Raw genomic sequence first — 23545 nt, forward strand, 5'->3', positions numbered from 1 at the left:
CAGAACAACGGCAAATGAAATTTAATGTGGACAAGTGCAAGGAACAAAAAAGGGGCAGTCACAGTACTGGGAGTGTGCTATGGACCCCCAGTAAGAGGGAGATAGAAGAGCAAATATGTAGGCAAATTTCTGAGAAGTGCAAAAACAGTAGGACAGTAATAGTAGGGGATTTCAACTACCCTAATATTAACTGGGACACAAACAGTGTGAAGGGTATAGAGGGCCCAAAATTCTTAAATTGCATTCAGGAGAACTTTTTTAGTCAGTACGTAGCAAGCCCAACAAGAGAAGGTGCAGATCTGGATTTAGTTTTAGGAAATGAGGGTGGAAGGAGTATCAGTGGGAGAGCATTTTGGTGGTAGTGATCTTAATTCAGTTAGTTCGAGCATAGTTATGGAAAAGGACAAAGATAGAACAGGAGTTAAAGTTCCCAATTGGGGAAAGGCCAATTTTACTAAGCTAAGAAGTGATTTAGCAAAAGTGGACTAGAAACAGTTATTTGAAGGTAAATCAATGTCAGAACAGTAGGAGGCATTCAAAGGGGAGATTCAAGGGGTTCAGAGTCCCACAAAGAAAAAGGTTGGGGCTGCCAAATCTAGAGCCCCCTGGATGTCAAGGAGCATACAGGGTAAGATAAGGCAGAAAAGGAAAGCTTATGTCAGACACCGAGAACTCAATACTACAGAAAACCTAGAGGAATATAAAAAGTGCAGGGGTGAAATTAAAAAGGAAATCAGGAAAGCAAAGAGAGGGCATGAAAAAATATTGGCAAGTAAAATCAAGGAAAACCCAAAGATGTTTTATAAATACATTAAGAGCAAGAGGATAACTAAGAAAGAGTAGGGCCTATTAGAGACTAAAAAGGTAACCTATGTGTGGAGGCGGAAGATGTGGTATGGTTCTTAATGAATACTTTGCAAAAGAGGGGGACGATGCAGACATTGTAGTTAAGGAGGAGGAGGGTGAAATATTTGGATGGGATAAACATAGTGAGAGAGGAAGTATTAAGGGGATTAGCATCTTTGAAAGTAGATAAATCACCAGGCTCGGATGAAATGTATCCCAGGCTGTTAAAAGAAGCAAGGGAGGAAATAGCAGAAGCTCTGACCATCATTTTCCAATCCTCACTGGATACAGGCGTGGTGCCGGAGAATTGGAGGACTGCTAACATTGTACCATTGTTTAAAAAAGGAGCGAAGGATAGACTGAGTAATTACAGGCCAGTCAGTCTAACTTCGGCGGTGGGCAAATTATTGGAATCAATTCTGAGGGACAGGATAAACTGTCACTTAGAAAGGCACGGATTAATCAAGGACAGTCAGCATGGATTTGTTAAGGGAAGATCGTGTCTGACTAACTTGATTGAATTTTTTGAGGGGGTAACAAGGAGGGTCGATGATGTAGTCTACATGGATTTTAGCAAGGCTTTTGACAAGGTCCCACATGGCAGACTGGTCAAAAAAGTACAAGCCCATGGGATCCAAGGGAGAGTGGCAAGTTGGATCCAAAATTGGCTCAGTGGCAGGAAGCAAAGGACAATGGTCGACGGGTGTTTTTGTGACTGGAAGGCTGTTTCCAGTGGGGCTCCGCAGGGCTCAGTTCTAGGTCCCTTGCTTTTTGTGGTATATAATCAATGATTTGGACTTAAATGTAGGGGGCATGATTAAGAAGTCTGCAGATGATACAAAAATTGGCCGTGTGATTGATAGTGAGGAGGAAAGCTGCAGACTGCAGGAAGATATCAATGGACTGGTCAGGTGGGCAGAAAAGTGGCAAATGGAATTCAATCCAGAGAAGTGTGAAGTAATGCATTTGGGGAGGGCAAACAAGGCAAGGGAGTACACAATAAATGGGAGGATACTGAGAGGTGTAGAGGAAGTGAGGGACCTTGGAGTGCATGTCCACAGATCCCTGAAGGTAGCAGGACAGGTAGATAAGGTGGTTAAGGCGGCAAATGGAATACTTTCCTTTATTAGCCAAGGCATAGAATATAAGAGCAGGGAGGTTATGCTGGAACTGTATAAAACACTGGTTAGGCCACAGCTTGAGTACTGCGTACAGTTCTGGTCACCACATTACAGGAAGAATGTAATTGCACTAGAGAGGGTGCAGAGGAGATTTATGAGGATGTTGCCAGGACTGGAGAAAATTAGCTACGAGGCAAGATTGGATAGGATGAGGTTGTTCTCTTTGGAACAGAGGAGGCTGAGGGATGATTTAATTGAGGTGTATAAAATTATGAGGGGCCTAGATAGAGTGGATAGGGAGGACCTATTTCCCTTAGCAGAGGGGTCAATAACCAGAGGGCATAGATTTGAAGTGATTGGTAGAAAGATTAGAGGGGAGCTGAGGAAAAAGTTTTTCACCCAGAGGGTGGTGGGGGTCTGGAACTCACTGCCTGAGAGGGTGGTCAAGGCAGAAACCCTCAACTCATTTAAAAAGTACCTGGATGTGCACCTGAAGAGCCATGACCTACAGGGCTACAGACCAAGTGCTGGATAGTGGGATTAGGCTGGGTGGATCATTTTTGGCCGGTGTGGACACGATGGGCCGAATGGCCTCCTTCTGTGCCGTAAATTTTCTATGATTCTAAGTATTGCAAATAGGCATACTCCATGGATGGTGTTAAAATAGAGAAGGATGAAGCTGAAAGAGATCTAGAATTCTTAGTAAACTCAACCAATTCAGAGCAGCCAGCAGCAAAGCTGATAGGATGTTGAACTACAGTAGAAACAGTAGATTACAAGTCAGAGGAGGCAGTGTAGAGAAGAGCCACGAGGCCAATTCCTAATATCAGGGGTCTGAGTTATAAGAGACTGGAGAAACCTGGGCTATTCAGCTTAGAGAAGGTAATCTTAGAGGTATAAAATTGTTAATAGAATGGAAAAAGCAAACCTGAATTGTACTTTAAATTAAATGCAGTAGAATAAGGGGACAGGGGTTCAAACCAGTAAAAGGGAAATTTAGGACTGATATCAGGACATACTTCCTCAAAGAGTGAACAAATGGACCAAACTCTAAGATAGAGTAGTGGAGGCAAAAAACCCAGAATCATTCAAAAACCAATAGAAGTCCCTGAGTCACTGGGTCCTGATGGCTACACCCTACTTTGTTGAAAGAAGTCAGAGAGATAGCAGAGGATCTGACCACAATTTCTCAATCCTCCTTAAATATGCAAATTGTGCCTTGGGATTGCAGTCACTCTTACCTTCAAGAAGGAACAGAAGGATAAACCACTGGTAACTATATACCAATTAATCTTCCAATCCATAATTCGAGATCAAATTACTTGAGAGAACTTGAGAGACGTATGGAAAGCCAGCAGAGGTTTCTTCAAGGCCAGTTGTGTTTGACAAATGTAATCAGTTTTTTGAAGAAGTGACATTATATTGAGATAAATATAATGCAGATGTAGCTTATATTGATTTTCAGAAGGCATTCCATAAGATGTCTCACATGAGGTTTGTTACAAAAATTCAGGCATATGGTAGAAGAGGAATTGTAGCAGCATGGACGAACAGGAAGCAAATGGTTAAGGTTAATGGGTGTTGCTTGGATTGGAGAAGAGTTGGAAGTGGTGTACCCCGGGGGGGGGGGGGTGGGGGGGTGGGGGGGTGGGAGGGGTCAGTGCTAGCTCCACTTTTGTTCTCAGTATATATATTTCTTTACTCAGAGGGCTGTTGGAGTATGGAATGCTTCGCCACAGGAAATAGTTGAGGCAGAAACCATCACGTCTTTCAGGAGATAATTTGAAATATTTGAAGCAGAAAAACATATAGGGCTATAGGGAGGAAGCAGGGCAGTGGGATTAATTTTGGATGGAACCGGCATATAGACGATGGGCCGAATGGCTTTCTTCTGCACTTTAAACTTCGCCGGTTCTATGCAGGGTTCTTACAGTCAGAGGAAAATTAAGATTCTAAATATTAAAGAGAGAGATCTCTGAATAGGCCTATTAATCAGTGGATATCTTGGGAATATATTCACTATGGGGGTGGTCAAATATACAGCACATGAATTTATTTTATTACCAAGGAAACTAATCCTGGAGCAATTACTTTCAGTGTCATGTAACAAGAATGAATGCAAAAATCAAAACTGCGTCATTTTTCAAGTTATCTCCAGAAAGATGCCAAATTAATTATACTGCATTCCGTAACTAGAACAGATAACATAAGCAATCCATTCAAGTCTTAATTACAGCCCAGACAGGAACAAACAAGGCATACGTTTTCTCTGAATAGTGTTTTTGCAGCACTGTAAATCTATGTACAAACCCATACTGCTATTCAATATTCCGATCAGATTGACAGCCATTCTAACATAATCCCTTGTTGTATTTTACTTTAGCCTCAAAAAAGAATTTCCACATTTTTCCCCAAAAAGGTCAGGGATTAAAAATGAGAAGCAACCTTTTCCTCAAGACTTTTCTTGAAACTCCACAGGGGCGTGTAACCCATTGTTTTAACTGCCAAGGTACTTTACTGGGACGCTTCAGTGAATCATTATAAAAGGATAATATTCTCCCTCCATGTCCTCCCCTCATATTGAATTCACCCTTTGCAATCACCATATTGTGACCTAACATACAACAGGCTCTTTTCAGCAATAAGCTGTGAAGAAAAAGCGAGCGAGCACACATGAGAGAGAGAGAGAGAGAGAGAGAGAGAGAGTTGTGCAAGCAAAACCATGAGAGACAGCGAGCAAGAGAGATAGTGATGTATCCAATTTAAAGCAAGCCGGAGATGAATGTGATCAAAGCGTGAACTCTTGTGAACGAGAATGGAGTGATCTGCTGAGAGAAAATGTCAATGTTAAGAGTAGAGTCGATAATAATCATATCCCACTGTTCTTTTGATTTACACTAAAAAAAATGAATTTTCTCCTCGAAATTTCCTGGCTACATTCAGGACGAGCTCACTTTCCACTTTGTTGGAGAAGACACACAAGTACCTAATTATCCCATTAAATGTTGTCATTTTTAATTTGCCCAAATTGTCAAGGCGAGTGCTATATTTCAGGGACACTCATTACAGTCCTCAATCCAACCCCATGTTCCCCTCCTCACCACTTTTATCCATGCTAATCCCACCCACTGGATAACTATTATAAATTAAATATCTCATTAAATCCCCCTGTCTCAATACCCCCGCCCCCCCCCCACCTTTCAAGTACAAGTTTATAGTCTAGTACTTTTTTCTGCTTAGCCATCATTGATTTTTCTGATAAACATTTTTGTAACAAATGAAATTTACACTACACCAGGCCAGATTTGCACACCCTAAAGTTATATTATTGGGCAACTTTGTTCTACAATAGAAAAAAGGCTGAAACTTTTGACCGAAAGTTACTAAATACCCGTGCCGTAGGCCAGTGTTTCTGCACCGGCGCCAGGCGCCAAATGGCAATGGGAAAATAGACAGAGGACAAAAAATCTGCATCAATATCATGTATTGAACACATGGCACACAAGGCATTTTAATCTAGTATCAGTATGAAAAGATAGTGTGATAACCCACTGTATCACCCAGTCCCAGAGTGTGAAAGGACAGTGTGATAACCCACTGTATCACCCAGTCCCAGAGTGTGAAAGGACAGTGTGATAACCCACTGTATCACCCAGTCCCAGAGTGTGAAAGGACAGTGTGATAACCCACTGTATCACCCAGTCCCAGAGTGTGAAAGGACAGTGTGATAACCCACTGTATCACCCAGTCCCAGAGTGTGAAAGGACAGTGTGATAACACACTGTATCACCCAGTCCCAGAGTGTGAAAGGACAGTGTGATAACCCACTGTATCACCCAGTCCCAGAGTGTGAAAGGAGAGTGTGATAACCCACTGTATCACCCAGTCCCAGAGTGTGAAAGGACAGTGTGATAACCGACTGTATCACCCAGTCCCAGAGTGTGAAAGGACAGTGTGATAACCCACCATACCACCCAGTCCCAGAGTGTGAAAGGACAGTGTGATAACACACTGTACCACCCAGTCCCAGAGTGTGAGAGGACAGTGTGATAACCCACTGTATCACCCAGTCCCAGAGTGTGAAAGGACAGTGTGATAACCCACTGTATCACCCAGTCCCAGAGTGTGAAAGAACAGTGTGATAACCCACTGTATCACCCAGTCCCAGAGTGTGAGAGGACAGTGTGATAACCGACTGTACCCAGTCCCAGAGTGTGAAAGGATAGTATGATAACCCACTGTATCACCCAGTCCCAGAGCGTGAAAGGACAGTGTGATAACCCACTGTATCACCCAGTCCCAGAGTGTGAGAGGACAGTGTGATAACCCACTGCATCACCCAGTCCCAGAGTGTGAAAGGACAGTGTGATAACCCACTGTATCACCCAGTCCCAGAGTGTGAAAGGACAGTGTGATAACCCACTGTATCACCCAGTCCCAGAGTGTGAGAGGACAGTGTGATAACCCACTGTATCACCCAGTCCCAGAGTGTGAAAGGACAGTGTGATAACCCACTGTATCAACCAGTCCCAGTGCGTGAAAGGACAGTGTGATAACCCACTGTATCACCCAGTCCCAGAGTGTGAAAGGACAGTGTGATAACCCACTGTATCACCCAGTCCCAGAGTGTGAGAGGACAGTGTGATAACCCACTGTATCACCCAGTCCCAGAGTGTGAAAGGACAGTGTGATGACCCACTGTATCACCCAGTCCCAGAGTGTGAAAGGACAGTGTGATAACCCACTGTATCACCCAGTCCCAGAGTGTGAAAGGATAGTGTGATAACCCACTGTATCACCCAGTCCCAGAGTGGGAGAGGACAGTGTGATAACCTACCATACCATCCAATCCCAGAAAGTGAAAGCACAGTGTGACTGTCACATGAGGAGAGATTGGGACGACTCGGCCTGTATTCACTCGAGTCTAGAAGAATGAGAGGGGATCTCATTGAAACATCTTAAATTCTGACAGGGCTAGACAGACTGGATGCAGGGAGGATGTTTCCCCTGGCTGGGGGATCCAGAATGAGGGGTCACAGTCTCAGGAAGCGGGGTCGGACATTCAGGACTGAGATGAGGAGAAATTTCTTCACTGGTGAACCTGTGGAATTCTCTACCACAGAAGGCTGTGGAGGCCAAGTCACTGAATATATTTAAGAAGGAGCTAGATTGATTTCTAGACAGAAAAGGCATCATGGGGTATGGGGAGAGAGCGGGAATATGGTATTGAGATAGAGGATCAGCCATGATTATATTGAATGGCGGAGCAGGCTCGAAGTGCCTAACGGCCTACTCCTGCTCCTATTTTCTGTTCTATGTGATAACCCACTGTACCACACAGTCCCAGAGTGTGAAAGGATAGTGTGATAACACACTGTATCACCCAGTCCCAGAGTGTGAAAGGACAGTGTGATGACCCACTGTATCACAAGTCCCAGAGTGTGAGAGGGCAGTGTGATAACCCACTGTATCACCCGGTCCCAGAGTGTGAGAGGACAGTGTGATAACCCACTGTATCACCCAGTCCCAGAGTGTGAAAGGACAGTGTGATAACCCACTGTATCACCCAGTCCCAGTGTGTGAAAGGACAGTGTGATAACCCACTGTATCACCCAGTCCCAGAGTGTGAAAGGACAGTGTGATAACCCACTGTATCACCCAGTCCCAGAGTGTGAAAGGACAGTGTGATAACCCACTGTATCACCCAGTCCCAGAGTGTGAAAGGACAGTGTGATAACCCACTGTATCACCCAGTCCCAGAGTGTGAAAGGACAGTGTGATAACCCACTGTACCGCCCAGTCCCAGAGTGTGAAAGGACAGTGTGATAACCCACTGTATCACCCAGTCCCAGAGTGTGAGAGGACAGTGCGATAACCCACTGTATCACCCAGTCCCAGAGTGTGAAAGGACAGTGTGATAACCCACTGAATCACCCAGTCCCAGAGTGTGAAAGGATAGTGTGATAACCCACTGTATCACCCAGTCCCAGAGTGTGAAAGGACAGTGTGATGACCCACTGTATCACAAGTCCCAGAGTGTGAGAGGGCAGTGTGATAACCCACTGTATCACACAGTCCCAGTGTGTGAAAGGACAGTGTGATAACCCACTGTATCGCCCAGTCCCAGAGTGTGAAAGGACAGTGTGATAACCCACTGTATCACCCAGTCCCAGAGTGTGAGAGGACAGTGTGATAACCCACTGTATCACCCAGTCCCAGAGTGTGAAAGGACAGTGTGATGACCCACTGTATCACCCAGTCCCAGAGTGTGAGAGGACAGTGTGATAACCCACTGTATCACCCAGTCCCGGAGTGTGAAAGGACAGTGTGATAATCCACTGTATCACCCAGTCCCAGAGTGTGAGAGGACAGTGTGATAATCCACTGTATCACCCAGTCCCAGAGTGTGAGAGGTCAGTGTGATAACCCACTATGTCACACAGTCCCAGAGTGTGAAAGGACAGTGTGATAACCCACTGTATCACCCAGTCCCAGAGTGTGAAAGGACAGTGTGATGACCCACTGTATCACCCAGTCCCAGAGTGTGAGAGGACAGTGTGATAACCCACTGTATCACCCAGTCCCGGAGTGTGAAAGGACAGTGTGATAATCCACTGTATCACCCAGTCCCAGAGTGTGAGAGGTCAGTGTGATAACCCACTATGTCACACAGTCCCAGAGTGTGAAAGGACAGTGTGATCACCCACTGTATCACCCAGTCCCAGAGTGTGAAAGGATAGTGTGATAACCCACTTACCACACAGTTCCAGAGTGTGAAAGGAGAGTAAATATTCCAAAAAGAAATGAAAGATATATATTTGCCTTGGTTCTGATTTTTTTAAAAATACAAGTTTTAATCGATAGCATTTCCAAAACGATGTTTTTAAATAACAGTAGCTTGCCTTGCTTTTTGGATTAAGAAAAATCAATGTTCACACCTGTTATTTAGTCTCTACAGCGACTGTAACTAAGTGACAGCCCAAAACAATGTTGAAATATGACTTAACAACTACATAACTAAGGGCGTGAGCTAATCTACACCACCGACTCATAAAAATAACACAGCTTTTAAAAAGGCATCATTGGTCGAACCTTACCTCACTCAGAAACCATGAACTTAATGATGGCTGTACGTGAAGCTCATTAAGTTTTCTTCAAATCACATAACATACCATGTCATTAATAAATCAATAAACATTTGGTTGACAAGTTGGCATAATGTGTCTAAAAAATGCAGTAGCATTGAAAGCCCACATACTGCAAGCTTAAACCTGTTTATTTTTCTAGGAGATGGCAGTCATCAATTAGCATGGCTTTTACACTATTCATTTCTACTTTAATTTAGCGGATTACAGGTATTAGCAATAGAAACCCAGGTGCACAGCACCCCAGTTCCAACCCTTTATACATGAAGTTCACTGTGAAGAGCAGTGGTTAAGGTGGAACTTTGTTTTCAAACCCTCAAAATGGGTATCACTGATGCTTTTGCATTCTTTATCACCACAGTTCCAAGTCACCTTCACGACCTGGGTCTGTCCTGCAGCCCATCTCCCTCCAGCAAAAAAAAATTCATTTTTTAAATTTCCTAAAGTCAGAGAGGATATCGAAGACTATATGAAAAATTGTTATTTTTTTTAATGTTATGCTTGAGGGAGACAGGCAGAAGGAGACACCTGGGAATCTTGCAGACAGAAGTCATGCACTAGTCAGTACAATGCACTAGTTAAACAATACTTAGAATATTGTGCTCAGTTTTTGTCACCATGGCAAAAGAAACTTCAATTTCAAAAGGTCCAAGACTTATTATTGCCTAGTGCCAATCTGCCTACCCTTCATTAGTACAGTAAAACTACCATCAATAATGCGAAGAGACAGGACATTGCGACAACCAGGGGGAGAAGGTGATTGATCTTTGAATGTGTTACAGGGGCCAAGTGATGGCCATCTGAATCCAAGATCTAAACCCACATTTTGTGATAATGATTTAATCAAAAGGAAGTGAAATCCTCTCAAGTTATGGAGAAGGCTGCAAGATGGAAAACACATGCTGATGAGACAGGTGCCCGTACAAGATGAGGTTGGAGTATCCTTAATAATTTCAACATTGATTTCTCGTGAGATTTTCAAAAATCATGCAACAGCAGCACAAGTTGCTTCGAAACCATGGCCAACTTCTTGGGGCCACATGCCCCTCTCCATGCCCCATTTGAACAGGGCCTGCACCTCCCAGTCTCACAAACCATTGTCTAGAAAGAAAGCTGTTCAAAGGGAAATCTCATCAATGTAAATAAAGGATTAAAAGGGTAGAGACAAGGTAAACCCAGAATCATAGAATGGTTACACAGCACAGAAGGAGATCATTTGGCCCATCGAGCCCGTACCGGCTCTTTGTAAGAGCAATCCAATTAGTCCCATTCCTCCGCTCTTTCCCCGTAGCCCTAAAAAAATTTCCCTTCAACTACTTATCCAATTCCTTTTTGAAAGCCATGATTGAATCTGCTTCCACCACCCTTTCAGACAGCGCATTCCAGATCATAACTTCTCGCTGCGTAAAAAAGTTTTTCCTCATGTCGCCTTTGGTTCTTTTGCCAATCACCTTAAATCTGTGTCCTCTGGTTTTCGACCCTTCCGCCAATGGGAACAGTTTCTCTTTATTTACTTAATCTAAACCCTTCATGATTTTTAACACTTCTATCAAATCTCCTCTCAACCTTCTCTGCTCTGAGAACAACCCCAGCTTCTCCAGTCTACCCACGTAACTGAAGTCCCTCATCCTGGAACCATTCTAGTAAATCTTTTCTGCACCCTCTCTAAGGCCTTCACATCCATCCTAAATTGTGGTGCCCAGAATTGGTCACAATACTCCAGTTGTAACCGAACCAGTGTTTTATAAAGGTTCATCATGACTTCCTTGCTTTTGTACTCTATGCCTCTATTTATAAAGCCCAGGATCCCGTATGCTTTTTTAACTGCTTTCTCAACCTGTCCTGCCACCTTCAACGATTTGTGCACATATACCCCCAGATCTCTCTGTTCCTGCACCTCCTTAAGAATTGTACCCTTTTATATTGCCTCTCCTCATTCTTCCTGCCAAAATGTATCACTTTGCACTTCTCTGTGTTAAATTTCATCTGCCATGTGTCCGGCCATTCCACCAGCCTGTCTATGTCCTCTTGAAGTTTATCACTATCCTCCTCACTGTTTACTACCCTTCCAAGTTTTGTGTCATCTGCAAATTTTGAAATTGTGCCCTGTACACCCAAGTCCAAGTCATTAATATATATCAAGAAAAGCAGTGGTCCCAGTACCAACCCCTGGGGAACACCACTGTACACCTCCCTCCAGTCCAAAAAACAACCGTTCACCACTACTCTCTGTTTCCGGTCACTTAGCCACTTTTGTATCCATGCTGCTATTGCCCCCTTTATTTCATGGGCTTCAATTTTGATAAAGTGCCACTTAATAGGCTTGTCATCAAACACCTTTTGAAAGTCCATATACACCACATCAACTACATTGCCCTCATCTACCCTCTCTGTTACCTCATCAAAAAACTCTATCAGGTTAGTTAAACACGATTTGCCTTTAACAAATCCGGTTGCCTTTGACTAAATTTGCCTTTAACAACCCCAACGGTTGCTTTCCTTTATTAATCCACACTTGCCCAAGTGACTATTGCTTTTGTCTCGATTATCGTTCCTGAAAGCTTCCCCACCACTGAGGTTAAACTGACTGGCCTCTAGTTGCTGGGTTTATCCTTACACCCTTTCTTGAACAAGGGTGCAACATTTGCAATTCTCCAGTCCTCTGGCACCAGCCCCGTATCTACGGACATTTGGAAGATTATGGCCAGTACCTCCGCAATTTCCACCCTTACTTCCCTCAGCAACCTAGGATGCATCCCATCCGGATCGGGTGACTTATCTACTTTAAGTACAGTTAGCCTTTCTAATACAACTTCTTTATGAATTTTTAGCCCATCCAGTATCTTAACTACCTCCCCTTTTACTGTGACTATGGCAGCATTTTCTTCCTCGGTAAAGACAGATGCAAAGTACTCATTTAGTACCTCAGCCATCCCCTCTGTCTCCATGAGTAGGTCTCCTTTTTGATCCCTAATCGGCCCCACCGCTCCTCTTACTACCCGTTTATTATTTATAAGCCTATAGAAGACTTTTGGATTCCCTTTTATGTTGGCCGCCAGTCTATTCTCACACTCTCTCTTTGCCCCTCTTATTTCCTTTTTCACTTCTCCTCTGTACTTTCTATATTCAGCCTGGTTCTCACTTGTATTATCAACCTGACTTCTGTCATACATCCCCTTTTTCTGCTTCCTCTTACTCTCTATTGCTTTCGTCATCCAGGGAGCTCTGGCTTTAATTGCCCTACTTTTCCCCCTTGTGGGAATGTGCCTAGACTGTACCCTAACCACCTCCTCTTTAAAGGCTGCCCACTGTTCAATTACAGTTTTGCCTGCCAGTCTTTGATTCCAATTTACCCAGACCAGATTCATTCTTAACCCACTGAAATTGGCCCTCCTCCAATTAAGAATTTTTACTCTAGATTGCTCCTTGTCCTTTTCCATTACTAATCTAAACCTTATGATACTATGATCGCTATTCCCTAGATGTTTCCCCACTGACACTTGCTCCACCTCATTCCCCAGAACTTCCTCGTTGGGCCAGAAACGTACTGATCAAGAAAGTTCTCCTGAACGCACTTCAGAAATTCCTCCCCATCTCTGCCCTTTGCACTATTACTATCCCAGTCTATATTAGGATAATTGAAGTCCCCAGTTATCACTACTCTATAGTTCTTGCATCTCTGTACTTTCCCTGCAAATTTGCTCCTCTACATCCTTCCCACTAGTTGGCGGCCTATGGAATATCACCACAAAGTAAGTTGGTAAAGGACGACCAGAGGAAAGAAATGGAAATTAGTAAAAAGTTGATTTTAATATCAAGAAAAGCCTGTTTTTAAAAATCTGAAAGAGTTTGGACTAATCTGCCAGGCAGGGTGTAGTGACAAAAGCATCACGGTTATCCAAAATAACATTAGGCCATAATGGGAGAGTTAATGCACTGGAGGGATGAGCTTTGATTGGCCAAATGGCCTCGTCACCCCTGACTTTTCTTATGCCAATGGAAGTAGAGATACTCAGGCATTTCAGAACTCAGAGGGTTAAGCAACAGAATAAATTAAGGTTTTATCCTTGGCCACTCATCTGAAAAATACATCCCCTTATAATCATATTGTTTTAATAAGTGAATTTTAAAATACTTTAAAAATTTACAGGGCTATGGGGTAAGAGCAGGGGAATGGGACTAATTCGATAGCTCTTTCGAAGAGCCGGCACAGGCACGATGGGCCGAATGGCCTCCTTCTTTTCTGTAACATACTACGATACAATGCAGTAGCCCAACCTCTTGACCTGGTTAAGAGGTTGGTTAGGTGGTAGAAGACAGAGAGTAAGGATAATGAACATGTACTCGAATTGGAAGGAAGTGACTAGTGGTATCCCACAAGGATCTGTGCTGGGGCCTCAACTTTTCACTGTATTTAATAATGACTTAGATAACACAATAGAGAGCCATATATTCAAATTTGCCAATGATACAAAGATTGGTGGCATAGTAAATAATGTAGACAGGAGCATAAAATTACAAAGAAACATTGTTAGATTAAGTGAGTGGGCAAAACTGTGAATTTCAACACAGGTAAGTGTGAAGTCATCCATTTTGGACCAAGAAAGGATAGGTCCGAGTATTTTCTAAAATGGTGAGAAGCTAGGAACAGTGGAGGTCCAAAGAGATTTAGGGGTCCATGCACACAGATCACTAAAATGTAGTGGTCAGGTACAAATAAATAATCAGAAAGCCTAACGGAATGATGTTAGCCTTTATATCTAGAGGGCTAGAATATAAAAGGGAGAAAGTTTTGCTGCAGCCCTGGTTAGACCACATCTGGAGTAATGTGTACAGTTCTGGGCAACGCACCTTAGAAAGGATATATAGGCCTTGGAAGGAGTGCAGCGCAGATTCACCAGAATGTTACCAGGGCTCCAAGGATTAGATTATGAGGAGAGATTACATAAACTAGGCTTGTATTCCCTGCAATATAGAAGGTTAAGGGGTGATTTGATTGTGTTTTTTTGGATTCTGAAAGGAATTGAAAGGGTAGATAGAGAGAAACTTTTTTTTGCTGGTGGGTGAACATAAGAACATTAGAAATAGGAGCAGGAGTAGGCCATCCGGCCCCTCGAGCCTGCTCTGCCATTCAATATGATCATGGCTGATCTTCTATCTCAACGCCATTTTCCTGCACGATCCCCATACCCCTTGATGTCTTTAATATCTAGAAATATATCGATCTCTGTTTTGAATGTATTCAATGACTGAGCCTCCACAGCCCTCTGGGGCAGAGAATTCCAAAGATTCACCACCCTCTGAGTGAAGAAATTTCTCCTCATCTCAGTCCTAAAAGGCCTACCCCATATTCTGAGACTGTGACCCCTGGTTCTAGACTCCCCAGCCAGGGGAAACATCCTCCTTGCATCTACCCTGTCGAGCCCTGTAAGAATTTTGTATGTTTCAATGAAATCACCTCTCATTCTTCTAAACTCTAGAGAATACAGGCCTAGTCTACTCAATCTCTCCTCATACAACAATCCCGCCATGCCAGGAATCAGTCTGGTGAACCTTTGTTGCACTCCCTCCATGGCAAGTATATTTTTTCTTAGGTAAGGAGACCAAAATTGTACACAATACTCCAGGTGCGGTCTCACCAAGGCCCTATATAATTGCAGTAAGACATCTTTACTCCTGTACTCAAATCCTCTTGCAATAAAGGCCAACATACCATTTGCCTTCCTAATTGCTTGCTGCACCTGCATGTTAGCTTTCAGTGACTCATGTACAAGGACACCCAGGTCCCTTTGAACAGCAACACTTCCCAATCTATCACCATTTAAAAAATACTCCGCATTTCTGTTTTTTCTACCAAAGTGGATAACTTCACATTTTTCCACTTATTTTCCATCTGCCATGTTCTTGCCCACTCACTTAGTCTGTCTCTATCCCCTTGAAGCCTCTCTGCATCCTCCTCACAATTCATATTCCCACTTAATTTTGTGTCATCTGCAAACTTGGAAATATTACATTTGGTCCCCTCATCCAAATCAGGGGAGAAAGGCAAGCGCTGGAAACCAACACTAAGCAAAGGTACCTACGCTGAAAAGTGTACTCCCATAACGACAGGAATTCATGTACGGAGTTGGACATCGCACAAAAAACAGGAAAACTACAAAGGACACAAAAAGATAACTGCAGGTATAGGAAAAGTCTGATGGTGATCTGAAACTAGCAAACCAGCAGGAATTGCAGCTATGTGGAATAGTTTAAAACACACTAGTGAGGAATGTTCAATCTTTCCTCAGGATACTTTGTTTTTATTCATACGAGCCCTTACATAGAATATTGATGTTAGAAGTTGCCATATGAAAGCAATTATACAACATTAACAGCCTAAAATCTGTTAGGTCAGAGTAGAAAGAAATTATCAACATGCGTGTGTCAAATAGCAACGTAACCCCCAAGTAGGAACGGAACTGGTGCCATGGAGCCCCAACCTTACAAACACTACCTACAGTTGACCAGTAAGTGGTCCTCACACAAATTAGATCACTTCATTTTTTATTATCTATAATTGATTTGACATCCTTCATTTACATCCCTTTGTTGTCCACACAAGGCGCTGTGTGTTGTGCTCTCGCACTTTTTCCACATTTAACTTCAGCCAATGTCTCATTATAAACAACTACCAGAATTTCAAGAATGTTTTGAATGCGTAGCATTTTAGAAATTCTGTTTACCCCAATCTTCTTTACAATTGGATGCTTCTGAAATGCAAGACAGAGTCTTTTAATTTCACAATTTAAATGATAAGCAAGATGAACATGATAAATTCTATGTATGACCCATGACATATTGACTTATTCAGCAAGAAAAGCGAGTCACTGAAGTTATGGAGAAAATAAAGAAGGCCATCCTGTTTTGATTTCATAGCTTCCAGTATGTTCACAAAATCACCTCAAATCAATGTAATATACTTGGATTTTCAAAAAGCCTTCGATAAGGTACCACATAGTAGACTCATAACTAAGGTCAGAGCAGGTGGAGTCAGGGAACAAATAGCAGAATGGATAGCAAGCTGGCTATGAAACAGAAAACAGAGAGTAGGGGTTAAAGATAGTTACTCAGACTGGCGGAAGGTGGGAAGTGGTGTTCCACAAGGATCGGTACTGGGACCACTGCTGTTCATTTCCATAAACAATTGGGACTCAGGAATCGGAAGTACAATTTCAAAATTTGGGGATGACACAGATTGGGGGGTATAGTTAATACTGAGAAGGATTGCGATAAAATACAAGACGACGAAAATAAACTTGCAGAATGGGCGTGTAATTGGCAAATGAATTTCAATATAGATAAGTGTGAGGTGGTGCATTTTGGTAGGAGGAGTAAGGAGGCCACATATTGTTTGGAAAATAAGGGTCTAAATGGGTTAGAGGAGCATAGAGATCCAGGGGTACACATTCACAAATCACTAAAAGTAGTGACGCAGGTTAATAAGGCCATAAAAAATGCAAAGTACTGGGATTCATTTTGAGAGGAATAGAATTGAAAAGCAGGGAAGTTATGTTAAACTTGCATAGAATCTTGGTTAGACCACACTTGCAGCACTGTGAACAGTTCTGGTCTCCATATTACAAAAAGGATATCGAGGCACAGGAGGAGGTGCAAAAAAATTTACAAGGATGGTATCAGAACTGAGGGGAAATATTTATCAGGAAAGATTGAACAAGCTGGGGCTCTTTTCTCTAGAAAAGAGAATGCTGAAGGGTGACCTAATAAAGGTCTTTAAAAACTAGGGGCCATAAATATGAGAGAGTCACTAATAAATCCAATAGGGAATTCAGGTGAAACTTCGAGTTGCACATTCTGACCATTCTTTGGGTAAAGAAGTTTCTCCTGAATTCCCTATTGGATTTATTAGTGACGATCTTATATTTATGGCCCTAGTTCTGGTCTCCCCCACAAGTAGAAACATCTTCTGTATGTCTGCCCTATCAAACCCTTTCATTATCTTAAAGACTTCTTAATGCCCTCAGGATGGGCAATAAATACTGCCTTGCCAGTGTTGCCCACATTCCCAAGAACAAATTAAAAAAAGTTCAAACACACCCGGTGGTACAGAAAAAGCTGCTGATTGAAGAGTCACCCTGTACACCACATATTTATATCTTGCTTAAAGTTCTAATTTTATTTTGAGGGTGCGGTGAAAGGAAACAAAGGGAATCTAAGTAGACCATGCAGAAGGGGACTGGCCCTTCACAGATCAGCTAATCAACGGTGGGACAGGGTTTTTTTAAACTGACTGACGAGTACCTGGATGTCGAAGCTCAGGCCCCAGGGTCACATACATTAGAATCAGCAACTTGAGATATATGCAAATTAACTGGACCAGGGACTTAAACTTAATACATGCCCCCTCTCCCCAACACCATGCCACACCACCAAGGGATCATGAAAAGAAAAGCTTGGACACCTCTGAACGGACTTCCACATAGCTGGTTTCACAAAAGCTAATGTTTTCAAAATTGAAGATTATGAGTCTCCTGGCACTGTCAAATAAATGCAATCTGATCCTACAAAAATAAATATCAAGGCAGCTTATGATGAGCTCCACAATCTACTATGATATACACACTTCTTTTCCCAACTGACAGATTTTCCTAACACATTATTCTACGATATTTCCTGATGCAAAAATAAACCTTACAAAATATATTCTTGGAAAGGTTACTTACTGTTCCACAAACTTTAACATCGTGTAGACGACCCCACTCGTCCTCATGGCTGTCGACCATCATCACGCTGTCATCCTCATCCAGCCCCCATTCTGCCTGAAGGTCAATGCGGACTTCTTCTCCAAGAGAGTGCATTCCAACTGCTGGGAACAATCCATCTGGAGACATGGCCATAACTACAGACCCCACCTACACAAATACACAAAGGAAAAGTACCAGTCACAACTATGCTAACTCAGAACAATAGCAATCCAAATAACAATGGGGAAAAAGATACATTACCCAATATTTAACTGAAGATCCATGTGATAGGAACATAGGAACAGGAGGAGGCCATTCAGCCGCTTGAGCCTTTTCTGCCATTTAATCAGATCATGGCTGATCTGTACCATAACTCCATTTACCCGCCTTGGATCCATGTTCCCAGTATAGATATTATGGAAAGGCAACCACCAAGATCTATTGAGAGCTGTAGACAATTTTTAACAAAAACTTGCAGGACCTTGCATCCAAGATATTCCACCTTCAATCCTTCAAATCATCCTTTTCAAAAAAGGACAGACAATTGAAACAAGTTTGCCTACAGATTCCTTTAACTCAACAACTGCATTTTCAAATAGCCACTACCACACTTTATTTGCAGATTTGAAATTTATCTAGTTACTTTTGTGGGTACTTTTGTCAAATGTGCTTTCATTGAGAAACTGCAGAGAAACAGATTGTTCTTCACATCTGGGGCCATTTCTCTTCCTCTTTTAGAACCATAGAAAAGATACAGCACAGAAGGGGGCCATTCGGCCCATCGTGTCCGCGCCGGCTCGAAGAACAACCATTCTAATCCCACCTTCCAACACCCGGTCCGTAGCCCTGCAGCTTACAGCACTTTAGGTGCAGGTCCAGGTACTTTTTAAAAGAGTGGAGGGTCCCTGCCTCTACCACTAATTCGGGCAGTGAATTCCATACACCCACCACCCTCTGGGTAAAAAAGTTTTTCCTCATGTCTCCTCTAATCCTTCCGCCAATCAGCTTAAATCTATGTCCTCTCGTTCTTGAACTCTCCGCTAGGTGAAACAGGTACTTCCTGTCTACTCTATCTCGGCCCCTCATAATTTTGTACACCTCAATCAAGTCTCCCCTCAGCCTCCTCTGCTCCAAGGAAAACAACCCCAGCCTATCCAATCGCTCCTCGTAGCTGCAATTTTCAAGCCCTGGCAACAGTCTTGTAAATCTTCTCTGCACTCTCTCTAAAGCAATTACATCCTTCCTGTAATGTGGTGACCAGAACGGTGTACAATACTCCAGCTTTGCCCTTCTTCCTCTGTTAGCCATTTAAAAACATAGGTGGTTAGGGTTAGAGAACAACTGGAACAAAGTATATAGGCAGGGATTGGGAAAAAAAAACATTCTGGTTCTTTGCTTTGGAATTTTTAGTTTTGTTTTTGATATAGCAGGTTGAATACAGAGTAAAGCTCCCTCTACACCGTCCCATCAAACACTCCCAGGGCAGGTACAGCACGGGTTAAATACAGAGTAAAGCTCTTGCTACACTGTCCCATCAAACACTCTCAGGGAAAGTGCAGCATGAGTTAGATACAGAGTAAAGTTCCATCTACAACTGTGTCAAACACTCTCAGGCCAGGTATAGCATGAGTCAGATACAGAGTAAAGCTCCCTCCACACTGTCTCATTGAACGCTTGCAGGGCAGGTACAGCACGGGTTAGATACAGAGTAAAGCTCCCTCTACACTGTCCCATCAAAAACACTTACAGAGGTAATGCTAAGAGAATGGGTTGGGGTAGAAGGCAGTGGTCCAGGAAGTGTTAGCAAAGGTCATCTCAGGATACATCGACGACATTTTCTTTCTATGGACCCACGGCAAGGAATCACTAAAGAGACTACACGATAACATCAACAAGTTCCATCCCACCATCAAGCTCACCATGGACTACTCCTCAGAATCAGTTTCTTTCTTGGACACACGAATCTCCATCAAAGACAGGCACCTCAGCACCTCACTCTACCGCAAGCCCACGGACAACCTCACGATGCTCCACTTTTCCAGCTTCCACCCTAACCACGTCAAAGAGGCCATCCCCTATGGACAGGCCCTGCGAATACACAGGGTCTGCTCAGACGAGGAGGAACGCGATGGACACCTACAGACGCTGAAAGACGCCCTAGTAAGAACGGGATATGACGCTCGACTCATCGATCGACAGTTCCGACGGGCCACAGCAAAAAATCGCATAGACCTCCTCAGGAGACTAACACGGGACGCAACCAACAGAGTACCCTTTGTCGTCCAGTACTTCCCCGGAGCGGAGAAACTACGCCATGTTCTCCGCAGCCTTCAACATGTCATCAATGAGGACAAACACCTCGCTATGGCCATCCCCACACCTCCACTACTCGCCTTTAAACAGCCACCCAACCTCAAACAGACCATCGTTCGCAGCAAATTACCTAGCTTTCAAGAGAACAGCGTCCACGACGCCACACAACCCTGCCACGGTAACCTCTGCAAGACATGCCAGATCATCGACACAGATACCACCATCACACGAGAGGACACCACCCACCAGGTGCATGGTTCATACTCCTGTGACTCGGCCAACGTTGTCTACCTCATACGTTGCAGGAAAGGATGCCCCAGAGCATGGTACATTGGCGAGACCATGCAGACGCTGCGACAACGGATGAACGGACACCGCGCAACAATCGCCAAACAGGAGGGTTCCCTCCCAGTCGGGGAACACTTCAGCAGTCATGGACATTCATCCACCGACCTTCGGGTAAGCGTACTCCAAGGCGGCCTTCGAGACACACGACAACGCAAAATCGTCGAGCAGAAATTGATAGCCAAGTTCCGCACCCATGAGGACGGCCTCAACCGGGATCTTGGGTTCATGTCACGCTACACGTTACCCCACCAGCGAACAAATGTTATCTGTTTTTAATATAATGGGTCATTTGCTGGCTCTCTCTGCCTTCCGGATGTTTCTGCCTCTCTCTTTTTTTTCTCTGTTTTTTTTCCCTGTTTGTTTTTTTGTTGAATGTGTATTCGGGGGTTCTGCAGGTGACACCTCTCTGTCTGAACACGGTGATTGCCTTGGCAACGGGCAGTTGCAGGGGCAGTCTGTAAACACCATGTATTGTTCTATATGTATAAATGCGTAGGCTTCAAGGAGCTCCTGAAACATTTACCTGAGGAAGGAGGAAGTCTCCGAAAGCTTGTGAATTTAAAATAAAATTGCTGGACTATAACTTGGTGTTGTAAAATTGTTTACTATAGTCAGAAGGTCATCGTTACAGATGCGCAAAACATTTTACACCTCAAAGAAGTTGACAAGGAATGCGCTGGTTTCAGATGCATTGGTATGGCAGCAACATGCATTTCACCTCAATCAGCTGCATCCTCATGTGGGACACATGCTCACCTTTTGCTCTAACAAGACCACAAGGCAACCCATATTCATGCATGACACACCTTTCACATTCCAAGGAAATCTTTCACTGATGGTGGGTGGGACCATACAAAGACACTTCACCAGTCTTCATGATTGCAGGAAAAAGTTCACAACTGAAGACAGAGGCTGGCAACTGGGAGTAGCCCACCCAGCCTCAATCCTCTAACCTGCCCGATGATATTAACTTTGGAAATATCAAGCTGCCACTCCGTAGAGCCCATCACCTGCATCTCCAGGCTAGTAGCCATCGTTGCTGCTTTTTTTTCCCCTCAATAAATTTGTCAACCACTGAGGCATTCTGTTAACAGGAACCATAAAAGATCACAACATAGCATGACGTGTTGGCAGCTGAAATATATCACAAGGAATGTGTTTCAGATTGCAAGTTCTTCTTCCCATTGTGCTCTCAGGTACGGCAGAGGAGCAACAACTTGCACTATAACTGATAGTATGGAGCTCCCATGTTCATGACTTGCCGCTCTTTGGACCCTCTTGCATTTATTGTATGGTGAGTTCTCGCATGATAACAATTATGTAGCACACTATCATCATTTCGGGGACCTTTTCAGAGCTGTACAGCAGGATATGCCCAGACCCATCCAGGCAGCAGAATCTTTGTTTCATCAGTTGTATTTATGCTCGATTTGTATCCTTGTGGAAACATGTACTTCATAATATGTTCTTTCTGCTGGAGTTCTTGGATTCTACACTGGTGTAGCCACAGCTTGAAGGGGCATCCCTTTCACCCAGGATCTATTTATATACGGTGGAACTGACTTGAAATACTGTACCCTGGTGTAGAATAAAAGTATTATAGCAGTTTCCAGAGTATTTGGCATCTACCTGCATGCTGCCATTCTTATACTGACAGGCAACCTGTAAATTGATGGAATGGAAGCCCCTTTTAGTCATAAATGCCATAGCATTGGTGAAAGGAACCCATATGGCCACAAGGATTTGATCAGTGGGTACCTGCACTCATAGGAAGCAAGCCACTCTGAAAAAGAGTGCTCTCTTGCTGCCTGTGGCTTTCTTTTGAAAACGTGATCAAGACCTACACCCTAGCAAAGCATCAGTGACCTGCTGTATGCAGCAGTGCACTGCATATTGGCTCAACTGACAGATTCACCCGGGGCAGCTTGAAAGGACCGAGTAGCGTAGAAGTTCAAGGCAGTCGTGGCTTCTACCACCACAGCAAAGCAATCCTAGCCATGGACAACACTTGCCTACAGGAGATATCGTAGTTCCAAGATTATCTCCCTGGTGAAGTGTAAGTGGCAAAGATACAGCATCTCAGAAATGCCCAAGTAACAGTGGCACTGTCTATGCACTGCCTCCTTCAGCAGAAGTGAGCTGGCTGAGCCCACCGGTGCAGGCACCATGTGCCTCGTCTGCAGATCTTCCAAACCAGACCATCAGTTGCTTCCTCGGATAACCTTGGCAGAATTCCTCAGACATTTCCTAGTAAGTTTTCTTCAACCCATTGGCTGCTATTTCACCCAACGCTGTAGATTTGCAGGGTTTCCATGCTGTTAATTGTAACTGCCCATATTTTTTCTACCTTTTCTGCATTTTTACTTGGGCAAGATATGACCTTTTTTGAAATCATTCATAGGATGTGGGCGTCGCTGGCAAGGCCAGCATTTATTGCCCATTCCTAATTACTCTTGAGAAGGTGGTGGTGAGCCGCCTTCTTGAACCGCTGCAGTCCGTGTGGTGAAGGTTCTCCCACAGTGCTGTTAGGAAGGGAGTTCCAGGATTTTGACCCAGCGACAAAGAAGGAACGGGGATATATTTCCAAGTCAGGATGGGTGTGTGACTTGGAGGGGAACGTGCAAGGTGGTGTTGTTCCCATGTGCCTGCTGCCCTTGTCCTTCTAGGTGGTAAAGGTCGCGGGCTTGGGAAGTGCTGTCGAAGAAACCTTGGCGAGTTGCTGCAGTGCATCCTGCAGATAGTACACACTGCAGCTACGGTGCACCGGTGGTGGAGGGAGTGAATGTTTAGGGTGGTGGATTGGGTGCCAATCAAGCAGGCTGCTTTGTCCTGGATGGTGTCGAGCTTCTTGAGTGCTGTTGGAGCTACACTCATCCAGGCAAGTGGAGAATATTCCATCACACTCCTGACTTGTGCCTTGTAGATGGTGGAAAGACTTTGGGGAGTCAGGAGTTGAGTCACTCACCGCAGAACACCCAGCCTCTGATCTGCTCTTGTAGCCACAGTATTTATGTGGCTGGTCCAGTTA

General features: G+C 43.8%; 1 protein-coding gene across 2 annotated transcripts in view; it reads right to left on the reverse strand.

The window, feature by feature from the left end:
* Positions 1-23545, reverse strand: part of spryd3 (SPRY domain containing 3) — a 332651-nt gene that overhangs the window by 285454 nt on the left and 23652 nt on the right. For both annotated transcript variants that reach the window (XM_067976783.1, XM_067976782.1), the window contains exon 6: positions 17836-18024. In XM_067976783.1, coding sequence (XP_067832884.1) covers positions 17836-18024 — 189 coding nt within the window. The remainder of the gene's footprint in view (positions 1-17835; positions 18025-23545) is intronic.

The sequence above is a fragment of the Heptranchias perlo genome, chromosome X (assembly GCF_035084215.1).
Source record: "Heptranchias perlo isolate sHepPer1 chromosome X, sHepPer1.hap1, whole genome shotgun sequence".
NCBI lineage: Eukaryota > Metazoa > Chordata > Chondrichthyes > Hexanchiformes > Hexanchidae > Heptranchias > Heptranchias perlo.